Below are 23,355 nucleotides of genomic sequence, written 5' to 3' on the forward strand. Positions count from 1 at the left end.
AAGGGTTTAACATCAGGTAGATTTTGTCTGGAAACAAATACAGAAACTTCTCCTATGGTACACAGTCATATAACTTGAGTTGGACATAATAATAATATTATCACAATATATATAACAATAAAATCAAATATTCAGAGCATTTATCTTGTGCTAGACCTGTGCTAGGAACCATCAATGTAACATTTAATATAGTATTTTGTTTAATTAATTACCTATCAGGTGAAGAATAAGGATTAACCCAGGGAACACTTCTCTACGTGACATGGTAACAGCATCATGAAACTGAGAACTAGCACCATAAACTGCTCTATTTAACAGATAATACCAGAGCGATAAAAGCAATTGGAACTGCTAACAGTGATTGTTTCTAGTTGGACTGGGAAAAGTTAAGGTTATCTTTTGAATAAAAGCTAGATGTAAAAAATTGCTGGATCTGCTAAGGGATTTGGTTTTATAGCTAAAATGTTAAAGCTATTGTGGGGTAAAAGTTCTTGCAGGAAAATAAACAGCATACATTCTTAATTTCCAAACTGTTTAATTCCTACTGAAAAAAACGTAAATAATATTTTTAATAACTCATTAGGGACACAATTATCCCATGATAATAGAACTACCTTGGGATTTTTCAAAAGCTCTTTATTTTAAAATTCTGTCTTCCTCCTGCTCTCTGATGGACTCCCGAGTTCCATACTGGTAAGATCCTACCTGTTTCCTCATAGCTGTGTATTCAGAACTCAGAGGGCATGTCACAGAGGAGTTCTCTGAATGAATGACGTGTTGATTAAATAGGGGGAAAAATGCCATCAAATCTAAAGTGTTTTAATGGTTTCCTGCCAAAACTATAAACTGAAGGACTAAAGTGTGAGTTAATATTTAAGCATCCCTAAAATAATTCCATTAGCTATCCTGGCAAGATGCATCGATGTGACTGGTGTTTATCATGTGTGGCTTCAAGTACTCTTAGCTTTCTTTCTCTTTACAATCATTTTGTGTGACCCCCATAAGGTGTATAATATCGCCCTTGAAACTGCAATTTAAAAAGCTTCCATCTTTGGGGCGCCTGGGTGGCTCAGATGGTTAAGCGTCTGCCTTTGGCTCAGGTCATGATCTCAGGGTCCTGGGATCGAGCCCCACATCAGGCTCCCTGCTTGGCGGGGAGCCTGCTTCTCCCTCTCCCTCTACTGCTCTCCCTGCTTGTGCTCTCTCGCTCTGTCAAATAAATAAATAAAATCTTAAAAAAAAATAAAAAAATAAAAAGCTTCCATCTCCTGTAACCAAGATGCATCCAAATGAAATCTTCCATCAGATAAAATTAATTAAATCCTCCTCAAAGTCCTTCTGAGCCTGTTGTCTAAGGGGGACTGCTGAGATCAGCTCTGTCATGAAATGAAAAGGATATAGTATACTGCCTTGCAAAAGATTAAAGCTGCCATGATTACCTGGGATGGCCAAATCTGTAAGGAGAAATAAAGTTCCACTGAGTAATTTCAGGGCCTTCAAAGATGGTAAGTATCTCTTAGAGCCAAGGCACTATTACTCCCTAGGTGTGAAGCTAAGAACCTCACTACAAATCAAAAATACAATATTCTAGGAAGCTCGGTCTAGCAGATAGTACTGAAAAAAATAATAATATAATGAAAGCCACTCTCTTGAAAAGCTAGCTCTTAAAACTCCCTCATAGTATGTAAAAACCTGGAGTTTTGTTTGTACTACATTTAGTCAAACTGCAAATTCTGAGGGCAGAGTCCCCAAGACTGTCCTCACCCTGACATCATCTGCCAGGTTCAAAGGGTTCCCAAAACCACTCTAACCTTTAATAATTCACCAAAAGGACTCACAGAACTCACAGAAAGCCATTAAACTACAGTTATGGCTTATTATGGGAAATGATATGGAGAACCAGCCAAATGAAGAGATATATAGGACTGAGTCTGGGAGAGTTCCAGATGCAAAGTTTCCACTGTCTTCAAGATGTTCTACTCTCCTGGCAGCAACCTGTGATAATATGCACAGAGTATTATCACCCGGGGAAGTCTACCCAAATTCCAGTGTCCAGGGTTTCACTGGTATATGGGTTTGTTTGACAAGCTGCCCATGTGGCTGAATTCAGTCTCCAGTACTACTTCCCTGGAGGCTGGGCTGATACCACATGGCCCAAAGGGCCCATCATGACTAATGAGACACTTCCATCACTCAGGAAATTCCAAGGGGTGAGAGGTTACCTCTCCCAGAAGATGAGTATAAAGACTAGACCTCTCTTTGGGAAAGGCCAAATTCTCTACTACACCAGGTGAGAGCAGAATTAATAAAGAATAATATCTTCTAAAGGTAAGAGAGAATGAAGCTGCTGAGGCTCTGATTAAAATGAAGTCTAACCTACAGAGCCATGTTGTCTTGGAGAAAGTAAGTCAGCAGGACCTTTAGTTTTGAGTTCCATGTACCCTCTCATTTGCCAGCAGGCTAGCCCAGGTTGAATGACATGGCAGGTGCACGGGCTTTCAGAAGAGTGATTCTTTTCATCTCAAACCAGACTTAACTGTAAAAATCCAGCTTCCACCAATTTTCCAATCTGCTAACCCTCTATTTCTGTTTCTCCCCGGCCCCTCTATCCAGGTGTTATGGGCTGAATTGGGCTCCCCCTCTCCCAAATTCATATGTTGAAGACCTAATGACCAGTATCAGAAAGTGTATTTGGACAAAGGGCTCTCAAAGAGATAATTAAATTAAAATGAAGTCATCAGGGTGAGCCCTAATCCAATGGGATTCCTAAGAAAAGGAGATTAAGACGCAGATGCAGAGAGGCAGACATTGTGAAGACATAGGGAGAAGACGGCCTCCTGCAAGCCAAGCAGAGTGGCCTCAGGGGAAGCCAACCCTGCTGGTGCCCTGATCGCAGACGGCCAGCCTCCAGAACTGCGAGAAAATCAATCTCTGTTAGACCACTCGGTCTGCAGGACTTTGATAGGCAGCCCTAGCCAACGAACACACCAGTCATTCGCTAATTCCTACCTAATCTTCCAATGACTTCTTTGCACCCATCTCTTTCTTTTCTCTGTCGCTTACAGAGTCCTCTCATCTATTTAGTACTACTGCTAACTGTTCCCCATGCCTCCAAATCAAATGCCTCACATCCACTGTTAGAGACTTCTATTACTCAAGCAGCACAGAAATCAGGGCATTTACCTGGTCAAAGACCTTCCAAAAACTTCTTGCTAAATGAAGACCAACTTTTTAGCCCAATAGTTAACGATGACCCCTACTGACCTTTCCAACTTCATCTTGCACTAGAATCCCTCTGAGTCAAACCACTGATCTGAACTAATTTCTCACCCACCAACTAGAGAGCATGATTTTCCTTCTGAATACTTTTCCTTTCCATCTACTCAGTACTCCTCTTCTAGCCGCAACTAAATTAGTATCTTCTTTAGGAGAACTTCACAGATCATTCTAGTCAGAACTGACCTCCTTTGATTTACCTTAAAATTTAGTTATTTGAATAGCTGTCCTCTTACCATGAAGAAATACCCAGGGTACCTAGTCAAAAATTCTCATGGTACAAAGACAAAAAAGTTAACGAATGTTACTTTATCATTAGGGAGAAAGATAAACATATAACTTAAAAATTATGTATGTAGAGCACCTTTTAAAATCAAGTCCATATCCAATTTTATATCTAAATACTTAAGATAGCATGTTAACCTTTAAGAGTGAGATCTGTGGCCCATTCTCAGGTCTTTCCCTGCTGCCCCTAAAAAGAGAATTCACTAACAAAGATTGGAGGTCTGTTTAAATATACCTCAAACCATCTTTAAATTAAAAAAAAAAAAAATCATTTTTTTTTAAAACATCAACATTAAAAGAACACTAATATCCATTACCACACAAATTGTACCACAGCAAAAAGTAATAACATTACACCTTAGGTTTAATCATTTTATCAAATGCTTATAAACATGCACCAAGAAGGAGGTCAGAGCCCAGTGCAACCTTTCAACAAAACCTGTCACAGTACCTTTTTTTGCTTCACTAATTTGCACATGTGCTACTAACAGGGGTTACACAATAGAGCTATTTATACTCTCAGGAAAATTCTGAATGATGTCTTCTTACTTATCCTGAGAACTGGCAGCAAAGGGAAAGTACAGGGCTATGGGTCATGGACACGTTGATCCATCAATTACAGAACATTCATTTAAACATTCCAAGGATTAACAGAGGCAGCAATTTAACATCACCTTCATAATCAGGGGCAAGGTAAAGTCTGTGATTTAAATGCTTTCAAGGTACATGTGAAGAAATGAAAACAGCTTAAACAGGAGAAGAGTGGATACTCAAATTTGGACATGCCCGTCATTTTATTACATAAAAGTGAATGGTCTCTATGTTTCTGTTATTAACAGCAATTTCATATCACCTTCATAATCAAGGGCATCCTATCTTATGTAGTATGATTCCAAATGAAAACTCTATTACCACTGCTTTCAATTTTCCCTTAACTTCATAAAATTGAGTTGCAAACAAGCTTTCATCAAAGGTTCTTTCCTTGTGCTTGAATTCCACTAACGGCAGATAACGTGGATACGCCTCAACTGCCCAAACACACTTCCAAGTATTCCAGAGGGCTACACAACAAACTATCTTCTGTGCAAAAAGCAATAAAGTTGTACTTGCATCTTGTCGAGAACAGTAAATAATTATAATAGTGTTAAAAACTTACTTGAACTTTGCTTCCACCTCTTCAGCAGCTTTCTGATATTGTTCAGTGGTGACTTTGTAGAATTCTGAGCTCTGTGGACAAAGATTGATAGTAGAGTTTTCACTGTCCAAGAGGACAAAATGTGTGCAGGGCTTACAATGACAAAAAATACATAAAATCTTTGTTCAGCCATTCAAGCAAGAGGACAAAGATTTCTTCCAAAAGTGGCATAGCAACTTCTAAAAATGCATGTAAAGGTGTCCATTTAAATAATAGTATGTCTGCCGGCATACAAGTTATAATTAAAATAAACTTTCATGGTTAAAATGCATCATTATTTGATCCCATGAGAACATTCTTAACATATTTTGCCTACTATTCCAATGTTCTACCTAGGATATTCAAGGTTCATTTTTTTTTAACATGGTATTTTTGTCCTTGAGATGGATTCTTTATGGAGTAGAATGTGTTCTATCACCTCCATATGACCGCAAGAGCATCAACATTTATAACAAATTAATCAGTAAGAACAGAGGACGGATTTAGGTAATTTTTACACCAAAAAAAAAAAAAAAAAAAATGTTTCCACTATCACATAAATGAACATAAATCAAGTTGCAATAGGAAGGTAATGCCTTTCCTGAGGCAGAAAAATTTAAAACTGTCTATTCTGGCTGGCTACTTTGAAACCTGTCTTACTGCAGGGGGTAGCCTAAATGACCCCAGGAACCTTTAGACTCAATGAAATATCCTGCAAAATGTGTCCCAGTACAAAAGAACACTACACAATACAGTGGTCTATTGTGCACCTTCAATCCCTAATCACTCAGGTTTCACATGCATGACTTGGGGTAGTTTATTTTTTAATAAATCATTGTTGGTTGAGGAGAAAATGAAAATGAAATCCTCTTCACATCAGTGACCCCTTTGCATTTAACAATCTGGGTTGCCCAATGACAGTCACATCCAGGTTTGTTGGATGTAGATAAAATCAATAGGTATGTGATTAGACAGCAGACTCAGGGTGGCTGGAGCAGTGGACAGGTCACCATTTGAGATGATGAATGGCTCTCTATCAACCTAGAGTCCCCTACGATGCTAACATTTACTATAATCTTATTTGGGCTGCGATTTATCTTTCTTGCACCTGATCAATAAAGATGAACAGAACAGTTGTAAGGATCGATTGTAATTTTTTATCATTTTCAAGCATGAAGGTGCATTTTTGACATGAAGACAATATTCTAAGTATACTGCTTCTGCATTTTTTAAAATTACAATTTGAGTGACCAACTTCATCTATATGCCGAGAGGTTTTTTTTAATTCATCTGTAGGTCTCAAGCTACCAAAAGGCCATTTGTCTTCTCAAATATTTTAACTTGAGATTGTGTCACACCTTCCTTTCAGTTTTACTTGTAAGATTTTTCTTTCCATTAAAATACACACCAGTCACAACATGCTCTTTTGCAATGTTTGGTTTAAGCTTTTTTGTGAACCCTTCTAACAAAGAGGCAGTAAAAAGGCAGTTACTAATCTACCAGTAACACTGATGAGAAACTCCCCATACTACTATGATAAACTGTCAAGTGGGCACTATGTTACTGAATTACCTGTTAAAATTCTCGTGAAGCAATAACATCTTGATTAATACTTTCAATTATTTTAAGCATTGAAACTAATGTCCAGACAGAGCCAGGACTAGGTTGAAAGATCTGCTTTCTGGTTCTGTTCTGCGACCCTGAGCAAGTCCTTCAAACTCCCTCAGCTTCCTTTCCACTGTTCCTAACCTGTAAAATATGGATGATACTAGCCCTGCCTATCTCTGCCAAAGCGGCTACAGAAATCCAACGAGATGGGCACCAGAGCTGTGAAACCTGTTAAGTGCTTTTGCAGAGTAAGAGCAACAATGTACGAATACCCAGTATTTATCTATTCTCCTGCTGGGAAGCATATTGAGAATAAAATAGTTTTGGAGGAAAAAACTAATTTCAGCAAAACTAATTCTGGGTACTAATTCAAAATGATCAAAGGCAAATAGTAAGCTTTTTTTTTTTTTTTTTTTTAAGATTTTATTTATCTACTTGACACAGAGAGAGAGACAGCTAGAGAGGGAACACAAGCAGGGGGAGTGGGACAGGGAAAAGCAGGCTCCTGGCTGAGCACGGAGCCTGATGCGGGGCTTGATCCCAGGACTCTGGGATCATGACCTGAGCCAAAGGCAGACGCTTAATGACTGAGCCACCCAGGTGCCCCAATATATTGTAAGCTTTCTAACAAGAATGACGCACAAAAGAGTTCTGTCATACAGTAAGTTACCAAATGCAGGTAAAATTATTACTAACTTTGTCGAAGTTTCCCTAGGATGTTAAACACATATACACACAAAAAAACCACGTACCTGTGTCGTCCGCAATCTTAGCTTTTAACTTCTCTAGTTTTTTTTTTTTTTTTTTTAAAGATTTTATTTATTTGACAAAGAGCACAAGCAGAGGGAGAGAGAGGGAGAAGCAGGCTCCCTGCTGAGCAAGGAGCCCGACGTGGGACTCGATCCCAGGACCCTGGGATCATGACCCGGGCCGAAGGCAGCCGCTTAACCGACTGAGCCACCCAGGCGTCCTCAAGTTAAAGTTTTAGGCTTTATTTATGCCCTATATTTCCACCTCAGTGGCCAGATTCCCACATTGTATAAATCTTTCTAACAGAGAAAAAGCTCCAGGAGGCAACAACATGTAACAACTAAGGGAATAAACACAAATATGCCCAAGATCTGTATGTAGACAGTGTTTAATTCAGGTAAGTATTTACTTACTTATTCAACAAAATTAGATACTTATTATCCCAATAATGTTCACCTTAGGGAAACAGATCGTCAAGAAGCTTTCCATCTGATGTAAGAGAAAAGAAAAATACTCATAAGGAAAGGTCACAAATACTGAGTTAAAAGTTGTGGATAGTGTTACTGGAGTTCAGAAACAGTAATTTTGGTCTCAATTTTGGTCTCAGAAAATACTTTTAAAAATCAACAACCATAAAAAAAAAAAAATTCTCAATATGCTTGCCAGCAGGAGATTGAATAAATACTGGGTATTCGTACAGTGGAAATCTACATAGTGATGAAAAAGAATGAATAAGACATACATGTGGAGCAAAAAAACCAGCAAGTTCTAGATATGATATCACAGAGTGTAATTTATGTCAAGTTTGGAAAAATGCAAAATAACAAAATAGGATTCTTAAATAGCAAATTCCACTGATTATCTCCAAGTGCTAGCAGTTTGGTGGTGGCAGTAGGAGATGAAGGGGCAGAATAACACAAAGAAAGGAAACACAGTGGGTCTTCACTGCCTTGCTATATTTCTTAAAATGAAGTGTTCTGGGACACCTGGGTGGCTCAGTTGGTTAAGCAACTGCCTTCGGCTCAGGTCATGATCCTGGAGTCCCCGGACCGAGTCCCACATCGGGCTCCCTGCTCGGCAGGGAGTCTGCTTCTCCCTCTGACCCTCCCCCCTCTCATGCTCTCTCTCTCTCATTCTCTCTCTCAAATAAATAAATAAAAATATTTTTAAAAAAATGAAGTGTTCTAAAATGAGGTGTATACAGCTATTTATTACACTGGTTATAATATTTTGTAATATATACAAAAACTGTATTACTCTCCTCTATCTCCCCAAAGGAGCTAATTAACAACAACAAATGATTTAATATAGCCAGAAAACAGAAGTATGTGCAGGGGGTATGTGCTGAAGAGGTCAGCTCAGTCAAGATTTTGTAATGCTAAGCTATTGCAGAATGTCCACACATTACCAAATAAAAGGACTTTTTCAATTTCTATTGTGAAAGAATTTTGGATTTACAGAAAAGGGGCAAAAATAGTGGAAAGTTTCTAGGGTGCCTGGATGGCTGAGTTGGTTAAGTGTCCAACTCTTGATTTCGGTTCAGGTTGTGGTATCAGGATTGGGAGATCGAGCCCCATGTTGGGCTCCATGCTCAGCCCAGAGTAGGCTTGAGATTCTCTCTCTCTCCCTCAGGCCCTCTCCCTGCTCATGCTCTCTCTCAAATAAATGAATAAAATCTTAAAAAAAAATAGTGGAAACTTCCGGTCTATCTTCACCATCGTTCCTTTCATGTCAACATCTCAAGATAATCACAGTACAATCATCAAAATGAGTAAGTTAACAATGCTATATTACATTACTAGTAACAAGTAGTAACTAAATTGCAGACTTTGTTTGGATTTCTCTGGTTCTACAAATGTTCTTTTTCTACTTCAGGACCAATCCAGAATGTCATATTGCATTCAGCTGTTATAGCTCCTCAGTCTCCTCTTCTCTGTGACAGTTCCTCGGCCTCCCCTTGTCTTTTATGACACCTTGACACTCCTGAGGAACACCAGTTGGATCTTTTGCAGAACGACTGGTAATTTGGGCTTATCTGACGTTTTCTCATAATTAGATTGACGTTATTATGCATTACTGAGACAAATACCATAGAAGCAATGGGCCCTTCTTCAAGCTGGACCCCAAACTACTCCCCAGACTCTGCCTTCACAGCTGCCTACCAATGCTGCAATGTTTCTGCTCTGAATAGGTACCCACAGGTGGTAGAAGTACCCTAATTTTCAGAGAGGCTGCTTGTGTTATCTCTGTTGTCTTGGGATGGTATTTGGTTCGTACATGCCCCTTTTCTTGTTTATTAATTATAAATTACTGTCACTTTAATGTCATTATCATAACTATGGGTGTTGTTATTTGGTCAACCCCACAGCATGTTGTAGTACACTTACATTAATTGTATTTTCATCTGATCCTTTTTTAATAGCCAAATCTTGAGACCTAGATGGTCTGTTCTTCAAGTAAGTAACATCCACATTCCAATTGCCAGAGAAGGTAGAGAATATATATATTTATGTATATAAAATGGCCATCCATATGGGGCATCTGAGTGGCTAAGTTGGTTAAACGACTGCCTTCAGCCCAGGGTCCTGGGATCAAGCCCCGAGTTGGGCTCCCTGCTCAGTGGGGAGCCTGCTTCTCCCTCTCCCTCTGCCTGCCGCTCACCCTGCTCGTGCATGCTCTCAATCTGTCAAATTAATTAATTTTTAAAAATGGCCATACATAAATGACCATACATACCTGTCTATATATACCTACCTATCTACATGTATCTATATCTCCCCTCCAAACTTCATTAAAATACTTTCTAAGTCCTCATGCTGTATGGGGAATGGGAGACACAACCTGGTGAGATGACCCTAAAAAGAGAACCAAAAGAACAGGCAGAGAAAGCTGCCCATGATCTGACACGGTGGTCTTTCAATGAAAGGATCATTGCTTTGTGCATGGCCATATTGATTCTATGATGGTAAGGTCTTTTACATCCTAAACCAATTTTTTGAAAGATCTTTTTATTTGAGAGAGAAAGAGAGAGAGAAAGGAACAGGGGCAGGGGTAGAGGGAGAGGGAGAGACACAATCTCAAGCAGACTCCCCACTGGGTCTGGAGCTCAACACAGAGCTTGATCCTAGGACCCTGAGATCATGACCTGAGCCAAAATCAAGAGTCAGTCGCTTAACTGACTGAGCCACTCAGGTGCACCTACAACCTAAAATTTAAAAATACCTTTCACTCATATTCACTTTGCAGTTTCCTGCTCCATCAACAGCAGGTAAAATATTTGACATGATTTTTTCAGTGGTTACATGAATTTGTGGTAGGTAAATGTTATTTAAATCAAATATTAAAAGTCTATTATTTTCTTACTTTAAAACAAATTTTTGTTTGACATGACCATTAAAACAACGTTTTCCACCAAGATTTCCTTTGAGAATGTAGACCTTATAAATTCAAAGTAGAATAATACTATCTTTTTGATGTTTTAGTGCTATCAAAAATCTGATAAAGGCTTATCTTTTTTTTTGGTCAAAGATTTAGTGAAACAAGAGTTCCTAGGAGGAACTCCAAAATGACAACATAATACTAGATATGGGAGGTGCGTCTGTCACCTAGATTAGAGGACAAGACACCGCTGGAAACGACAGGCCTTTCCATTTTCCATATTAAAACATTTTCCAATCTAAGGCACTAGGTACCGATTACTAAAAAGGGCACAGGCAACAGACTGAGTTGGCGAGACTGAATGTTCCACTGTACACAAATCTTTAATATATTTAAAACATGAACATGTTGTCCAGAGCCCTCTGTACTTCAGTGAGCAACTCACAGCAGAGCCACACCACCAATGACAGCTCCATCCTGGTAAAACAGCACATGTTACTTTACCCCAACAGTTCTCTCACATCTGTAAGGTGGGGAGGGTCACAGAAGTGGCCTAATAAAAATCTCTGGGAGATTAACTATGATCATTCATGTAAAGTTCTTTGAAAAGTACCTAGGGCTATATATGGTAAGCAGTACAGGAATGTTACCTATTATCTTTATAAATTATTTGAAGAGTGAAAAAAAGTATAGAGTGTTGGGTAATTTTTTTCAAAAGCCATTTTAATAAAAATTTAATCTTTAAAAAACAAAAATCTTTTCTTCCTTTAAACCAATCATCACTGAACTTTGCTTACACAGCTCATCTGTTCTATTTTTCTGTTCCTTTTTTTTTTTTTTTAAAGATTTTATTTATTTATTTGAGAGAGAGAGAATGAGAGAGAGCACATGAGAGGGGGGAGGGTCAGAGGGAGAAGCAGACTCCCTGCCGAGCAGGGAGCCCGATGTGGGACTCGATCCAGGGACTCCAGGATCATGACCTGAGCCGAAGGCAGTCGCTTAACCAACTGAGCCACCCAGGCACCCTATTTTTCTGTTCCTTAAGATAAATTGGAAATGTGAAGACTGTGGCTGGGCAGTACTAACAATGTTAATGACTATGAAAAAACTATATAGAGAGAGAGAGAGAGAGAGAGAGAGAGAGAGAGAGAGAAAGAGAGAGAGATGGTGACACTAACCAGCCCATATTAAAAAAAAAAAAATCAAACCAATAATTTTGACCTTCTCACCAATGAAATCCAATGAACCAAATTAAATAGTAAAAGTACTTTTTAATGCCAGGACCTCCCAGGGCCTTAATTCTTACTATGCATTGTAAATCTCCAAGATGAGAAATACCTTTCATGATGAATCCCAAACTGATTTCCCATGGAATCTTTTCATTCTGGAGCATCTTGAGAGAACAGAATCCCTCAAATGTTCCATGAGAAATGCTGGATTAAGACAAGTGGACAACCACTATTTCAATCCTGTACTTCTTTGCATGCAACTCTTCTCTTCTCAGAGCAACATTTTCTTATGGATTACTTTTAAAACTAGTGTTCAAAAGAGTAGAAGTTGGCAATATTGGAAAATGATTCCAGAACTGATGGTATCCCTTTCCTTAAGTGCTAATAAAAAAAGAGCGGGCTATTATCTTGAATTTTAAAAAGTTGAGATGGGGGCACCTGGGTGGCTCAGTTGGTTAAACATCTGCCTTCCGCTCAGGTCATGATCCCTGGGTCCTGCGCCCTGCTCAGCAGAGAGTCTGCTTGTCCCTCTCCCTCTACCCCCCACCCCGCCTGTGTTCTCTCTCTCTCTCTCAATTAAAAAGAAAAAAGAAGAAGAAAAAGAAAAAAGTTGAGATGAATTCCTTAAAGAAATCTATTGCTGTACCTCTCCTCTGTTCCCTCAGAGCCCTGTGGCAGACCTCAAAACTGGCCACCATTTTTTCCTCTTTTCTGTAATACATGCCCCTGGGTGAGGCGACCTTGCAAGTTTCTCTATCATGAAAGGGTGGAGTCTATTTCTCCACCCCTTCAATCTGGGCTATGCTTCTGACTTGCTCCGGCCAACAGGATGTGACAGGAGCAACGACGGGCCACTTAACAAACAGAAGCCTCTCTCTTGGAACCCTGCCTAGTGCCACATAAATAAGCCCAGGCTAAAGTAGGAGAGACTATAAGTCACTCCAGCTGAGGCCATCCTAGGCCCAGCCAAACCTCAGCCAACTCAGGATAAGTGAGGCCAGCCAAATCCAGAAGTAGTGCCCAGATGGGTGACCTGTAGAATCATTAGGTAAATAAATGGGAGTTGTTTAAAGCCCGAGTTTGGGGTAGTTGGTTATACAGTAAAAGCTAACTGATTTATGCCCTTCATCTGTCTTCTCATAAGCACCATGGACTTTTATCAAAGCACTTAACGCATGGTACTGACCATGTGTTTACATGTGGTCTCTCCAACAAGTCCATACGATCCCTCGAGGCAAGTATCTCATCCCACCCATCATTATACTTAGAGCACTCGGCACAGTGTATGATACACGAAACTTACTGAAATAATGTTAGAGTGACACCATTCATTCTAAACTTCATTCCAAAGTTGACTTTTATTTACAACAGGCTGGGGGAGAGGTAAGTCTAAGGTAAATGATATAATATAACATGGGCAAAATGGAATACTACATTTATTACATGTCTCTTTCACAAACTGACCAACATTGCAGTCTGCTATGCCACAAAAAAAGGGATGTGGATATCACCTAGGATCATGTTCAAGTACAATGACAGTACACTGGTAACAGTTCAAGCGACACGCAGGTAAGGGGCTTATTTTCCTCAGGTAAGAAGGAGTCTGGATGCTGGAAACCCACAGCTGATGTAGGTGCCAAGGCTACTATCCAATGCCTAGGCCCTTTTCTTTCTATTCCTTCGCAGCCGCCCTTAGCATCGGCTTGTGTCCCCAGAGTCTCGGGCTAGCTACTGCACCTCCAGTTCTCGTGCCCAAGTTCTCAGGAAGGAAGAGGAAGGAGATAGAGAAGGGAAGAGGAGCTCTCTCCAGAGATCTGCGCTCCCATCTCAGTGGCCAGAATTACAGACCATGCACAACCCTGGATGCAAGTGTTTTGTTTTCTCACTTCTACAGTAAGAGAAAGCAGGAGCTTGGAATTGGTGTTTATTGAGCCAATTTATCATACCTGCCACAGATAGCTGAAGTGACAGCACAAAATCATGCACAAAACAGTGTGGTTGACTTTGGATACAAGTATTCCAATATTTCTTTTCAGCCACTCTTAAAATCCAAATTTGGGGTTTGGGGGGTGGGATTTACCCATCTGGTATTCTAATACCCAAAAACGAAGATTTTAGACAGTATAGGAAGGAAATGGGAATCCACAAGAGTGGGCATCATTCCCAATTTTTGGGGCATTGGCCATGGCCCATGTTTTTCAATGTGTGATACTGCCATTTTCCATTTTCAGAAAGTCTCCCTTTAAAAGTGTATTTTAAAATGCACATGCACAGACACACATTACTGCTACATTTGAAAAGTGTCTGTTTGCAAGTTCTAAATTAGATCAAAAGAAAACATGCACACACAGTATTCTGGCAGTATTTTCTCAGGTTCCGAATCTTATTTCTGTTCTATTATAATATGATCATACCTGTGGTATACAAGAAACGTACAAATCAAAAAGGACACAAGAAAAATTTGTTAACTAGCTCTTGTCAGTTCTTTTACAAAATGCTTCATATGATGATTTGGGCACAACTATATAACCATCACACTGAGGTATAATTTAAATTCTGGTAACCTTACACTATTTCTCAGAGGAGAGTTACAGCCCTACTCACTGTCTATTCAAAGATGATTGCAACTCTGCAGACATTTAGCAACAGTGAATGGGAGAAGGACCAAGTCTGACCTTAGATGTGAGCAGACTGGCTGAAGGTGTGGCTCTATTCTTTCAAAGATGATCTATAATTACTGCTCACCGTTGTAGGTCTCTATCCCTCCTACAACCCACCCAAACACAAGTGTTACTCTACCTGGCTAGCTTTCTTAAACAAAGGTCTAGTGTCTACAAGCATCAGTGAAAGCCTTCCTATTGACCGACAATGTCAATATGAGCATTCCTAGGTTAAGCAGCTGGATTCAAAACAGACTTCCACTTCTTGTTATAACAGTTGTCCAGGAACTATGTTATAATATGTAATCAGCTAGATGCAGGTAAGTATGTTTCCCCCAAGATGAAGCTAAGCATTTGGGGATGTGATTTAATGCTGCAAATGCAGCATGGTTACACATCCAGGCACAGAAGCCCTGAAACAGTCATCTACTGAATGGTTTCAGGTGGCCAAAAAAGAGTTCATGCTTCCTCAACCCATCTTGTCTTTTTTATAGACTCACACAGAATCAAGAGACTAACTGCAATATACCTAATTTTTAGCACAACAATTTTAAAAATTACAGAATTTTTAGAAGTAAAAAAACCACTAAAGGTCTAAATTTAGTTTATCTAGTGGTTTTAGTATTTATCCTGACAAACCTTCTATCAGAAAACCTAATGGGTCATTTGAATTCTGCCTTCTGTGTGTTCCTGTACATGCTGACGTCTGTTACAGATGGGAAGAAGAGCAGTGGAAGGAATTTGATCATAATCAGTGAAAAAAGTGACCCTTGAATAAAGAACTTGGCATCTTAAAGACTCTTTCATTATTGGCACTTCTTAAACCCATGGCCTTGAGTCCACTGTCTATCTACCCTCTCCTTTTATCCCTTTCCCTCCCCCTAACCTTCTGCTCTAGAGAATGCCTTTTAAATAAATACACTGCCTATTTAAATAGCTTGCAAATTGCCAACACTGGCTCAAATGCATGGTATATCAGATTCAGTATTCTGTTTCTAAGAGGTACACCAAGGAATGGATTTGGTTATTTAAACTGGATCTCACTTTTTAACATCTAAGAACGAGGACCTTATCTTTGGGGTGATTGTATCAACGGGACATTGTAGGTTCAGCACTTGGCATAGAGCCTGGCTTCTCCTCATTCTCCATCAGAATACCACTCCCGCCAACAACCCTTAGCCCCCTAGCTAATCCCATCAGAGCCTAGGCTCCATTAAATTACCTGCATGACTCCACAACCTGAAGAATGAGCACCAAGTGGATGGGTTTAATGCTGGTTTGTGCAAGCGATAAACTCCTGAAGAGCTATCCTGAGTAGCCCTACGTTTCTGCTAATAACCTTCTGGGTACCTATATAAGTGTATCTTAATTATTCTCCACCCTATTTTTTTTTTCAAATTCCTATCACTAGTGATTATAATAAATTACTAATTTAGCAGTCTCAAACAAATCAGAAGTTCTGACTATTAAGTTCTATGATAAAGGCAAATGAGGATTCCCTGCAGGAAAGCCTATCAGTAAATTATCCCACCATTTCTCCCTCCTACTTAGATAAACTAGATATATGGTCAACCAAACTACAATTCACAGGTTGCTTCTAGTTAGGCCGGGCTGTAAGCAGAATTGTATGGGAATTCCAGGTAGGCTGCTTAAAGAGAGCCGACCTCAGTTGGCAAAGAATCTTTTCAGCCCTTTTGCCTTTTCTCCTTTTTCCAGTCTGTGAGGTAGACGGGATGGCCAGAGCTCCAGCAGCCATCCTGGAATACAAACTGACTTTGGAGAGGGAAAGCCCTGGGCCAGGAAGCCGGAGCGAAGCAGTAGGTGCCTGGGGCTCTAAGGACAACATGTCAGTCCTCGACTGCGCACTTCTAGACTTTTATTAAATAAGAAGAAAATAAACTTCTGGGCGCCTGGGTGGCTCAGTTGGTTAAGCGACTGCCTTCGGCTCAGGTCATGATCCTGGAGTCCCTGGATCGAGTCCCGCATCGGGCTCCCTGCTCAGTGGGGAGTCTGCTTCTCCCTATGACCCTCACCCCTCTCATGTGCTCTCTCTCTCTCATTCTCTCTGTCTCAAATAAATAAATAAATAAAAATAAATAAATAAAATTAAGAAAATAAACTTCTAACTGAAGCCATTCCACCTTCATGATACACAGAGTCACGATAACCCGGAACAGACCTTTCTTAAGCCCTGATAGGTTTGCTCTTCGTGCACCTCACAAATGACTTTCATAAAGTCAAGCGCAAAGACACAACAGGAGCACCTCTGTCCTTTGCAGAAATGCTCTGCTTCCACTTGTCAGAAATCTGTTTCCATCTGCCTCTCTCCTTTTCTGACAAAGGACAGGAAGAATTGAAAAATTTTAACGCCATGTTTAACGGTAGCATCAAAGCTTACTGTCTCGAAGAAGCCACATTTCATGAAAACACCATGGTCTCCCATGGGCACCTTGGCAAAGTTAATGAATCGCTTTTGTACCTACATTCTCCTTCCATCTATACTGTTTCTCATGTAAAGCAAAGAGCTATTTATTCAGGGCTGCTTCTGGCATTTCTAGTTTTATCCCAGGCACTTGAGAAACTTCACTAATTAGAGTCTCAGGTTTTTCTTTCCTGATTTAGTTTTCTAATTAGAATAGAAATCGTAGATTCATTGACAGCCATGCCACTACATGAGTTATATTACGTATATATGAGTTATATATATATTTTTTTAAGATTTTATTTATTTATTTGAGAGAGAGAATGAGATAGAGAGAGCATGAGGGGGGGAGGGTCAGAGAGAGAAGCAGACTCCCCGCCGAGCAGGGAGCCCGATGTGGGACTCGATACCGGGACTCCAGGATCATGACCTGAGCCGAAGGCAGTTGCTTAACCAACTGAGCCACCCAGGCGCCCCTCGTATATATGAGTTATATTATCTCATGCCTAGTTTCTTCATCTGGGCAATTTAAATAAACAGCTGCAGCAAACATTCACTTGGCATTCTACGTTTCCTTCATCTGTTCATCTCTTCATTCTACAAATACTGGAGATTTGTGTCACACACAGGCCAGGAATTTGGAATATAATGCAGAGAAAACAGGGGGTTGGCCCTGCTTCTAGGGAGCTCATGACATACAGGAGACAGACATAAATTCAAAAATCACACCAATATATGTATAATTAACAGGGAATTACAGTGCCACAGGATCACTATATAGATTTTTTTTTTTTATTTCTAGGAAGTAGTTTTTCTAATGAGTCTCTAAAGCCCTATTTTTTTTCCTAAAGGAGCTAACTACCCCTCATATGCAGTTCTTAAGTTAGTTGTGTTTTTATTTCCTTTTAATTTCTCTCGCTGTTTCTGTCAGATGATTCAAGGTTCAGAGCAGAATTCTCTCCACCTGTAAAACTTTCTTCTAACCTCTTTAGAAATAAGGGAAATCTACTGGTACTGATATGGATGGAAAAGAGGTCCATGTAGTAGGAAAAAGTTGTGAAATAATTTGAATAGTAAATTTTCTAAACTGGTGAGTCTACATACATGCATACACACAAACCTTGAAATAGTCTGCAAGAAATATTTGTCACCCCTGGAAAGGGGACATGAGGAGGAGATACTTTTCCTTCTTATTTAATAGCCTTCTGTAACAATTTAAATTTTTACCATGGGATTGTATCATTTTATAAGAAAATTAACCATGCCACAATTTCCAACAGGCATTACACCTAAATTTGTATCATGCCAGAAAAGTAACTAATCTAGATATTTTGGGAAAGTGACTCCCTGATCCCTTCCTGCCTTTAACCATGCTTATGAGACTCCCCATTTACCCTACATAGAAGGTTATGCATTTTTCTATTATCCTTTTCTACAATAATGTCGGTAAAAGGTCTTAAAATCTTCCTGCTGTTTGTAGCTCTTCTGAGGGAAAACCATACCCCCTTCCACACTCACCTTTTAGACTTCTGAATTACAAACCTGACACCTTTCTACTTCTGACAGGGCCGTGCGTTTCACTGTTTCTTCGACAAGGGTGAGACGAAGCAATTTCAGTTATCAGAAGGGTTATCACGAGAATTTACCACGATGTCTTGCAAGCCCCACACAGAAACTTTTAAATCACTGCGTGTTTCCGGCGCAGGGACCTCTGGTTCTCTTGCCAGCTGTAACAGGACACTGTCAATTTGCCAGGCCCTGAGTGTTGGGAAGGGCTCCCTGAGGTGACGGTACGCACACTGAACAGCACACCCGCCGGGCAGCTCCCTAGAGAGGCCGTCGCTGCTCGACTGCAACACATCCCAGGCACGCATTCCATTCTACCCTAACTGCTCTCTCATCGGCCCCTGTGGAAAGGAACTCTAGAAATCAAACTCTCTTGTACTGGGGCTCAGCACACGCACTGGCGTGCACACACGCTCAGTGTTCTCTTGAAAACCATGGGCTAAGAAGAAAGCTGGAAACAATAATCCTTAGGGTAGAGAAGCAGGCAAACATGAGCTTCTTCACCATCAACTCTGCTGCGTTCTTTATTCATTCCCAATTTTATATCAATAATCTGAAAAATGGACAACATATGCTCCCCTTGATGAACTGGCTTACCCATTTCACCTTCTCTTCTAGCCCTCTGACAGGCCAACCTACAATTCATAAAAAAGAGCTTATTTTTCAACAATAAGCTAATGTGGGCCCTACCGATGGGAGGGTGAAGACCTCTTTAAAGGCTAGTGGAGAGAGAAATAGAAACGGACCCATTACACTAAACAAAGAATATAATTGCCTTTGGTTCCATAAACCATTGCAGCCTCCAAGAGCCCCTCATCACAACGCGAATGCCACGGGAGGAGGTAAGCTGGCATCCAACCCTGTGTTCCTCAAATGTGTACGGTCCATCCTTCTGATTGCAAATAGGATTATATTAATCATACAAACACAGAACAGAAAATACAAATTCTAAAGATCCTCACAGAGATGAGAAGACCTTCTGAGATTACTTCCTTGGAATCCAGGTTGAGAAACTCTGAGCTAACCCATTTACTACCCTTTAGCTTATTATAAGGTGACGTCCTCAGAGGGACTCCTAACCAAACAGGTGGGGGCAAGACTAATGCTTCCCAAGACAAAAAGAGAAGCATGTAAACTAAAAACTGAATCCCTGGGAGGAAGGAGAAGTGTCAGGAAACCAAGGGGTCCTGACACAACAGGTTGGAGAGGCCAAGACAGAGTCTGCCTTCTTCCCACTTTTGCCTAGCACCTCAATTTTTTAAAAATATGATAGAGGCCAACACCAGTAACTCATTATGATCCAGAAAACCTAGTCAAGAAAGCCTTTCCTGAAAACTGAGCAAACCTTCAAGCTTGCTTTCACAGACATGACAGTGTTGGTCTCTTTGCTCCTCTGGCACCAGCTGAACAGCAGCCCCCAAGTCAATCAAATCTTTGCTAGAGGTAATACCCTTCTGACACCACATAAAAATAAGCAGCTCACATAAAAGGGAGAGTGCCACAGACAAGCTCAGAATCCCAGACTGAGCATGTCTTCGAGTGAGTAAGAGAAGATTCTGACTGACCTCGGCAGAGTTATGACTAAAAGCCTTAATTGAGGGTGCCCCCAAGAGCAGATGGGGCAAAGCATTCCAGAGCTTAAAAGGTAATTTCATCATTATGCTTAGAAAGCTACTCGTCACCTCTGAGATTTACTCATTAAGGAGCTAGGGTGCTCACCCTCTGATGCATACATCTCACACCCGTACTCAACAGTCGGGGCATGGTGCAGGTAAGGGGCAGGGAATGGCTATCCACAGCAGTTTCTCACTTGTGGATCAGTTTTTGTCCCTGGCATTGTACACTATCAGAGGCCTAGGAGAAAAACTATGCAAAACCCAACCAAAGCCAACATTGCGGAAATAATTTTATTATTTTCTAAGTAAGACTTTTCACCTAAGAGAAAATGCCATTTTTCAAAATCTCCTCATTGAAAAAAAGGTCTAGGGTACAGGTTTTTGCCACATACAATTCCCTGAAAGTAGCATCTGATAGGTTATAGGAGAATTTGTGAGACAAAGATTGGTAAAATCATTTCACTTTATGCTTATCAAGTTGGCTGGGTTTTTTGTTTGCTTTTTGTTTTGTTTATACAGATATATGATGCTGATGAGCATATGAAGAAATGGGCTCCCCTCGTAATTTGCTAGTGTGAGTATAAATTGGTACAATTTATAGCAACATGTCTCAAATGACTTTGACTCGGCTTCATTTCTAGAAATATCTGAAAAAATCATGGGTGTGTATAAAAATTTAGCTAAAATTTTTTTCATCACAGAGCTTATAATACTGAAAAATGAAAAGCAACTTAAACATTCAACCACAGAGAACAGCTAAAATAAGTAACAGATCACCCATACAATGGAGGGGTAGGAGTTGCTTCAGCTTGCTTCAATCCTGAAGATGGAAAAAGGAGAGAAGAAATATTTAAATTCCTTTAAGTTTTGGTCCTTGGTGAATAGACTGAAGAGTGAAGACAGTTTTACAACAATTTCTTATAATGTTCCAAACTGTACCAGCTCTCTTCCGGAGCGAGAAAATGAAAACAAAAAGCTAGCATTTTCAAAAGCTACACAGTATGTATCCATCCATGAGGCCAATACAGATGAGATGGTATGAGTTAATTTTAAAAGAGAGGTGAAACCTATTTTAAATTACAAAGGTCAAAACCCTATTTATTCCTGATGTCCCTGAAATTCTTCTGCCATTTGTTAAGTGGGTGAACGTTCATTTTTTAAATAAGAAATATTTACTGGCAACCATCTCCTAAGAGCAAAATGCTAGTAGCTGAGGGAAATATTTTTTCTTCTTTTTTAAAAAAAGGTAGTTATGTGATTCTAATGTTTATAAATCAACAGGGATGTGATATTCATTATGAAAAGTCCCTGGAAAGAGCAGAGGCTCTGGGGATCCCACCTTTACAAAAAAATACAATCCCATCACAGCAACAGCTAAAACTGCAGGGAGGCTGGTGGGGATCTGGACCCCCTCCCACCCCCCACAACAGCAAATATGGTGATATAAATGATTATTTGTATCAATGGATTTTATGATGAAAACCAGCTAAAGAAGAAGCAAAGCGAGAGGCTAGGCCTTCATTTTACCTACCAGGAATGGTATGCTTAACTGAAGTTACATATTTGCTTGACATCCCAAAGGCAGTAAGTATTATAACCAAATCAGCCCAGGTCTGATGCTCTAAGTACAGGGCTGTAACTTAAGCCTTGAGATTTAAAAATATTGTAGCCTCTTTCATAGAAAGCAATAGATGGTATTCTGTAAGTACTTGACAAACTCATGATTTTCTTTGACCACAGAGGTATTATATTTCTTTAAGTCATGTAAGATTGAACTGCGGTACCCAAGTAAAATAAGATCCCATGCAGATGGAACACCTATCTCAAGTTTTAATTTCCTTTCATCGATTTTGAGCACAAACTCAGTTGTTAATAATAACAGTGACATGGTTCTCTCAAGTGCTGGCAACACATATAAAGCTTCGCAGGTGAACAGAAAACTCAGTCTTAATTTAAGGGTTAAAATCTCTGATATGAAAAGGAGAAAGATTTCACAAGTGGCAAAGGGATCACCTATCCATTTCAAAGACATGTTTATCTTTTTGTATTTCAAAGGAAAGGCCTTTTGAAAGATCTGGCAGAGAAATATGCATGTGAATAGAAGCACATTGAAAAGTCTTAGCTTTCAGGTATAATGGCTCTGCCTTAGAAAGGGCTGTGCAGGATTCCTCCATCTCGAAGGCACATTTCATACGCTGCCAAGTACACAACGTCCCTGTAGTATCGCTTCTGTCCAGCTTTTATCTGATGACTCATTAACATTTTCCTTCATTACGGGGCCTAAATCCTACTACTACTTAAAACTTTCACTCCTCAGCTGTAGAGATGCATTCATTCATGTGGGACTAAAACAGGCCAGAATGTGTCTTATTTGTTTAAAAAAAAAAAAAAAGCAAGCGGGGGTGGGGAAGTGGGGGAGGAAAGTGGAGGGAGAGTAAGATGGGGAAGAAAAGATAATTATGGAAGACCCAGCAAGCAAATTTGATAGTCTTCTTCTAGAAATATTCATGAAAATCTGTTCTTGAAAACTGCTGGTATTTAGTAGCCAATCTTTTCCACATGACTTTACTGAGAAATGTTCTTAGAAAGATCACACAAAGGGGTGATAACAAAATGCATGTCATCAAATGATCTTTTGGTCTGGCATGGAGTCTCTCCTCCCATCTTCAGTGCGGATTGCAACTCCTTTCAAGGCCTAGCTCAGTCGCTCTGTCTTAATCACACTGAGCCTTCTGCCTCCTACAAGTCCTTCCAAACACCACAAGCAAGAAAGCAGCCATCCACCAGGGACAAAAAGCATCCTGCATTCTGTTAGTTTCCACAAAGGCAGACCCTAGGGATTTAGAGAGTTGAGGTCTACAAAAGCACCTTAAAGAATAGCATATTCACCCACAGTAAAGTAAGTTCTGGTGAAACCCCTGTGATCTGAACACATCTCAAGGGAAAGAGACTGGTTCTTTACTTTTGAAAAAGGTCTTGATTAAAAAGACAAATGTGAAATATAAATGCAATCTGGAGTAAGCCGTGTGAATGAGGCCCTGAAATCATTGCTTTTCCTAGCACACACTCACAGAAATTATAGAAGCAAAGAACGTCTGCAATAACCAGGTTGAGTTCGAATCGCAGCTTATTGCTCAGTGTGACCCAAATGTAACCAAATCCATCAGCAGCCAGATGTAAATGGCCTTGTGCTAGGCTGATTCTCTGCCTGGTGAAAGCCCTCTCTCCAACTAGAGGACAAGTTATTAAGAACCTGGTTGTCATCTTAGATTGGATAGATCATTTGTTTCCCCAAATTCTTTTTCTCATCATTTACTCATTACACGCCTCCTCCTGATGTAAGTAGACATTTATTAGCTTCTGCATTTATTGCATTGGCAAACAGAAACAT

At 40.0% G+C, this 23,355-nt stretch overlaps 1 protein-coding gene across 4 annotated transcripts in view; it reads right to left on the reverse strand.

Annotated features, from left to right (window-relative positions):
- CHCHD3 (coiled-coil-helix-coiled-coil-helix domain containing 3) overlaps positions 1-23,355 on the reverse strand; it is a 271,596-nt gene that overhangs the window by 47,093 nt on the left and 201,148 nt on the right. For all 4 annotated transcript variants that reach the window (XM_036091684.2, XM_036091683.2, XM_036091682.2 and 1 more), the window contains one exon: positions 4,718-4,788. In XM_036091684.2, coding sequence (XP_035947577.1) covers positions 4,718-4,788 — 71 coding nt within the window. The remainder of the gene's footprint in view (positions 1-4,717; positions 4,789-23,355) is intronic.

This window comes from Halichoerus grypus, chromosome 12, assembly GCF_964656455.1.
Source record: "Halichoerus grypus chromosome 12, mHalGry1.hap1.1, whole genome shotgun sequence".
Lineage (NCBI taxonomy): Eukaryota > Metazoa > Chordata > Mammalia > Carnivora > Phocidae > Halichoerus > Halichoerus grypus.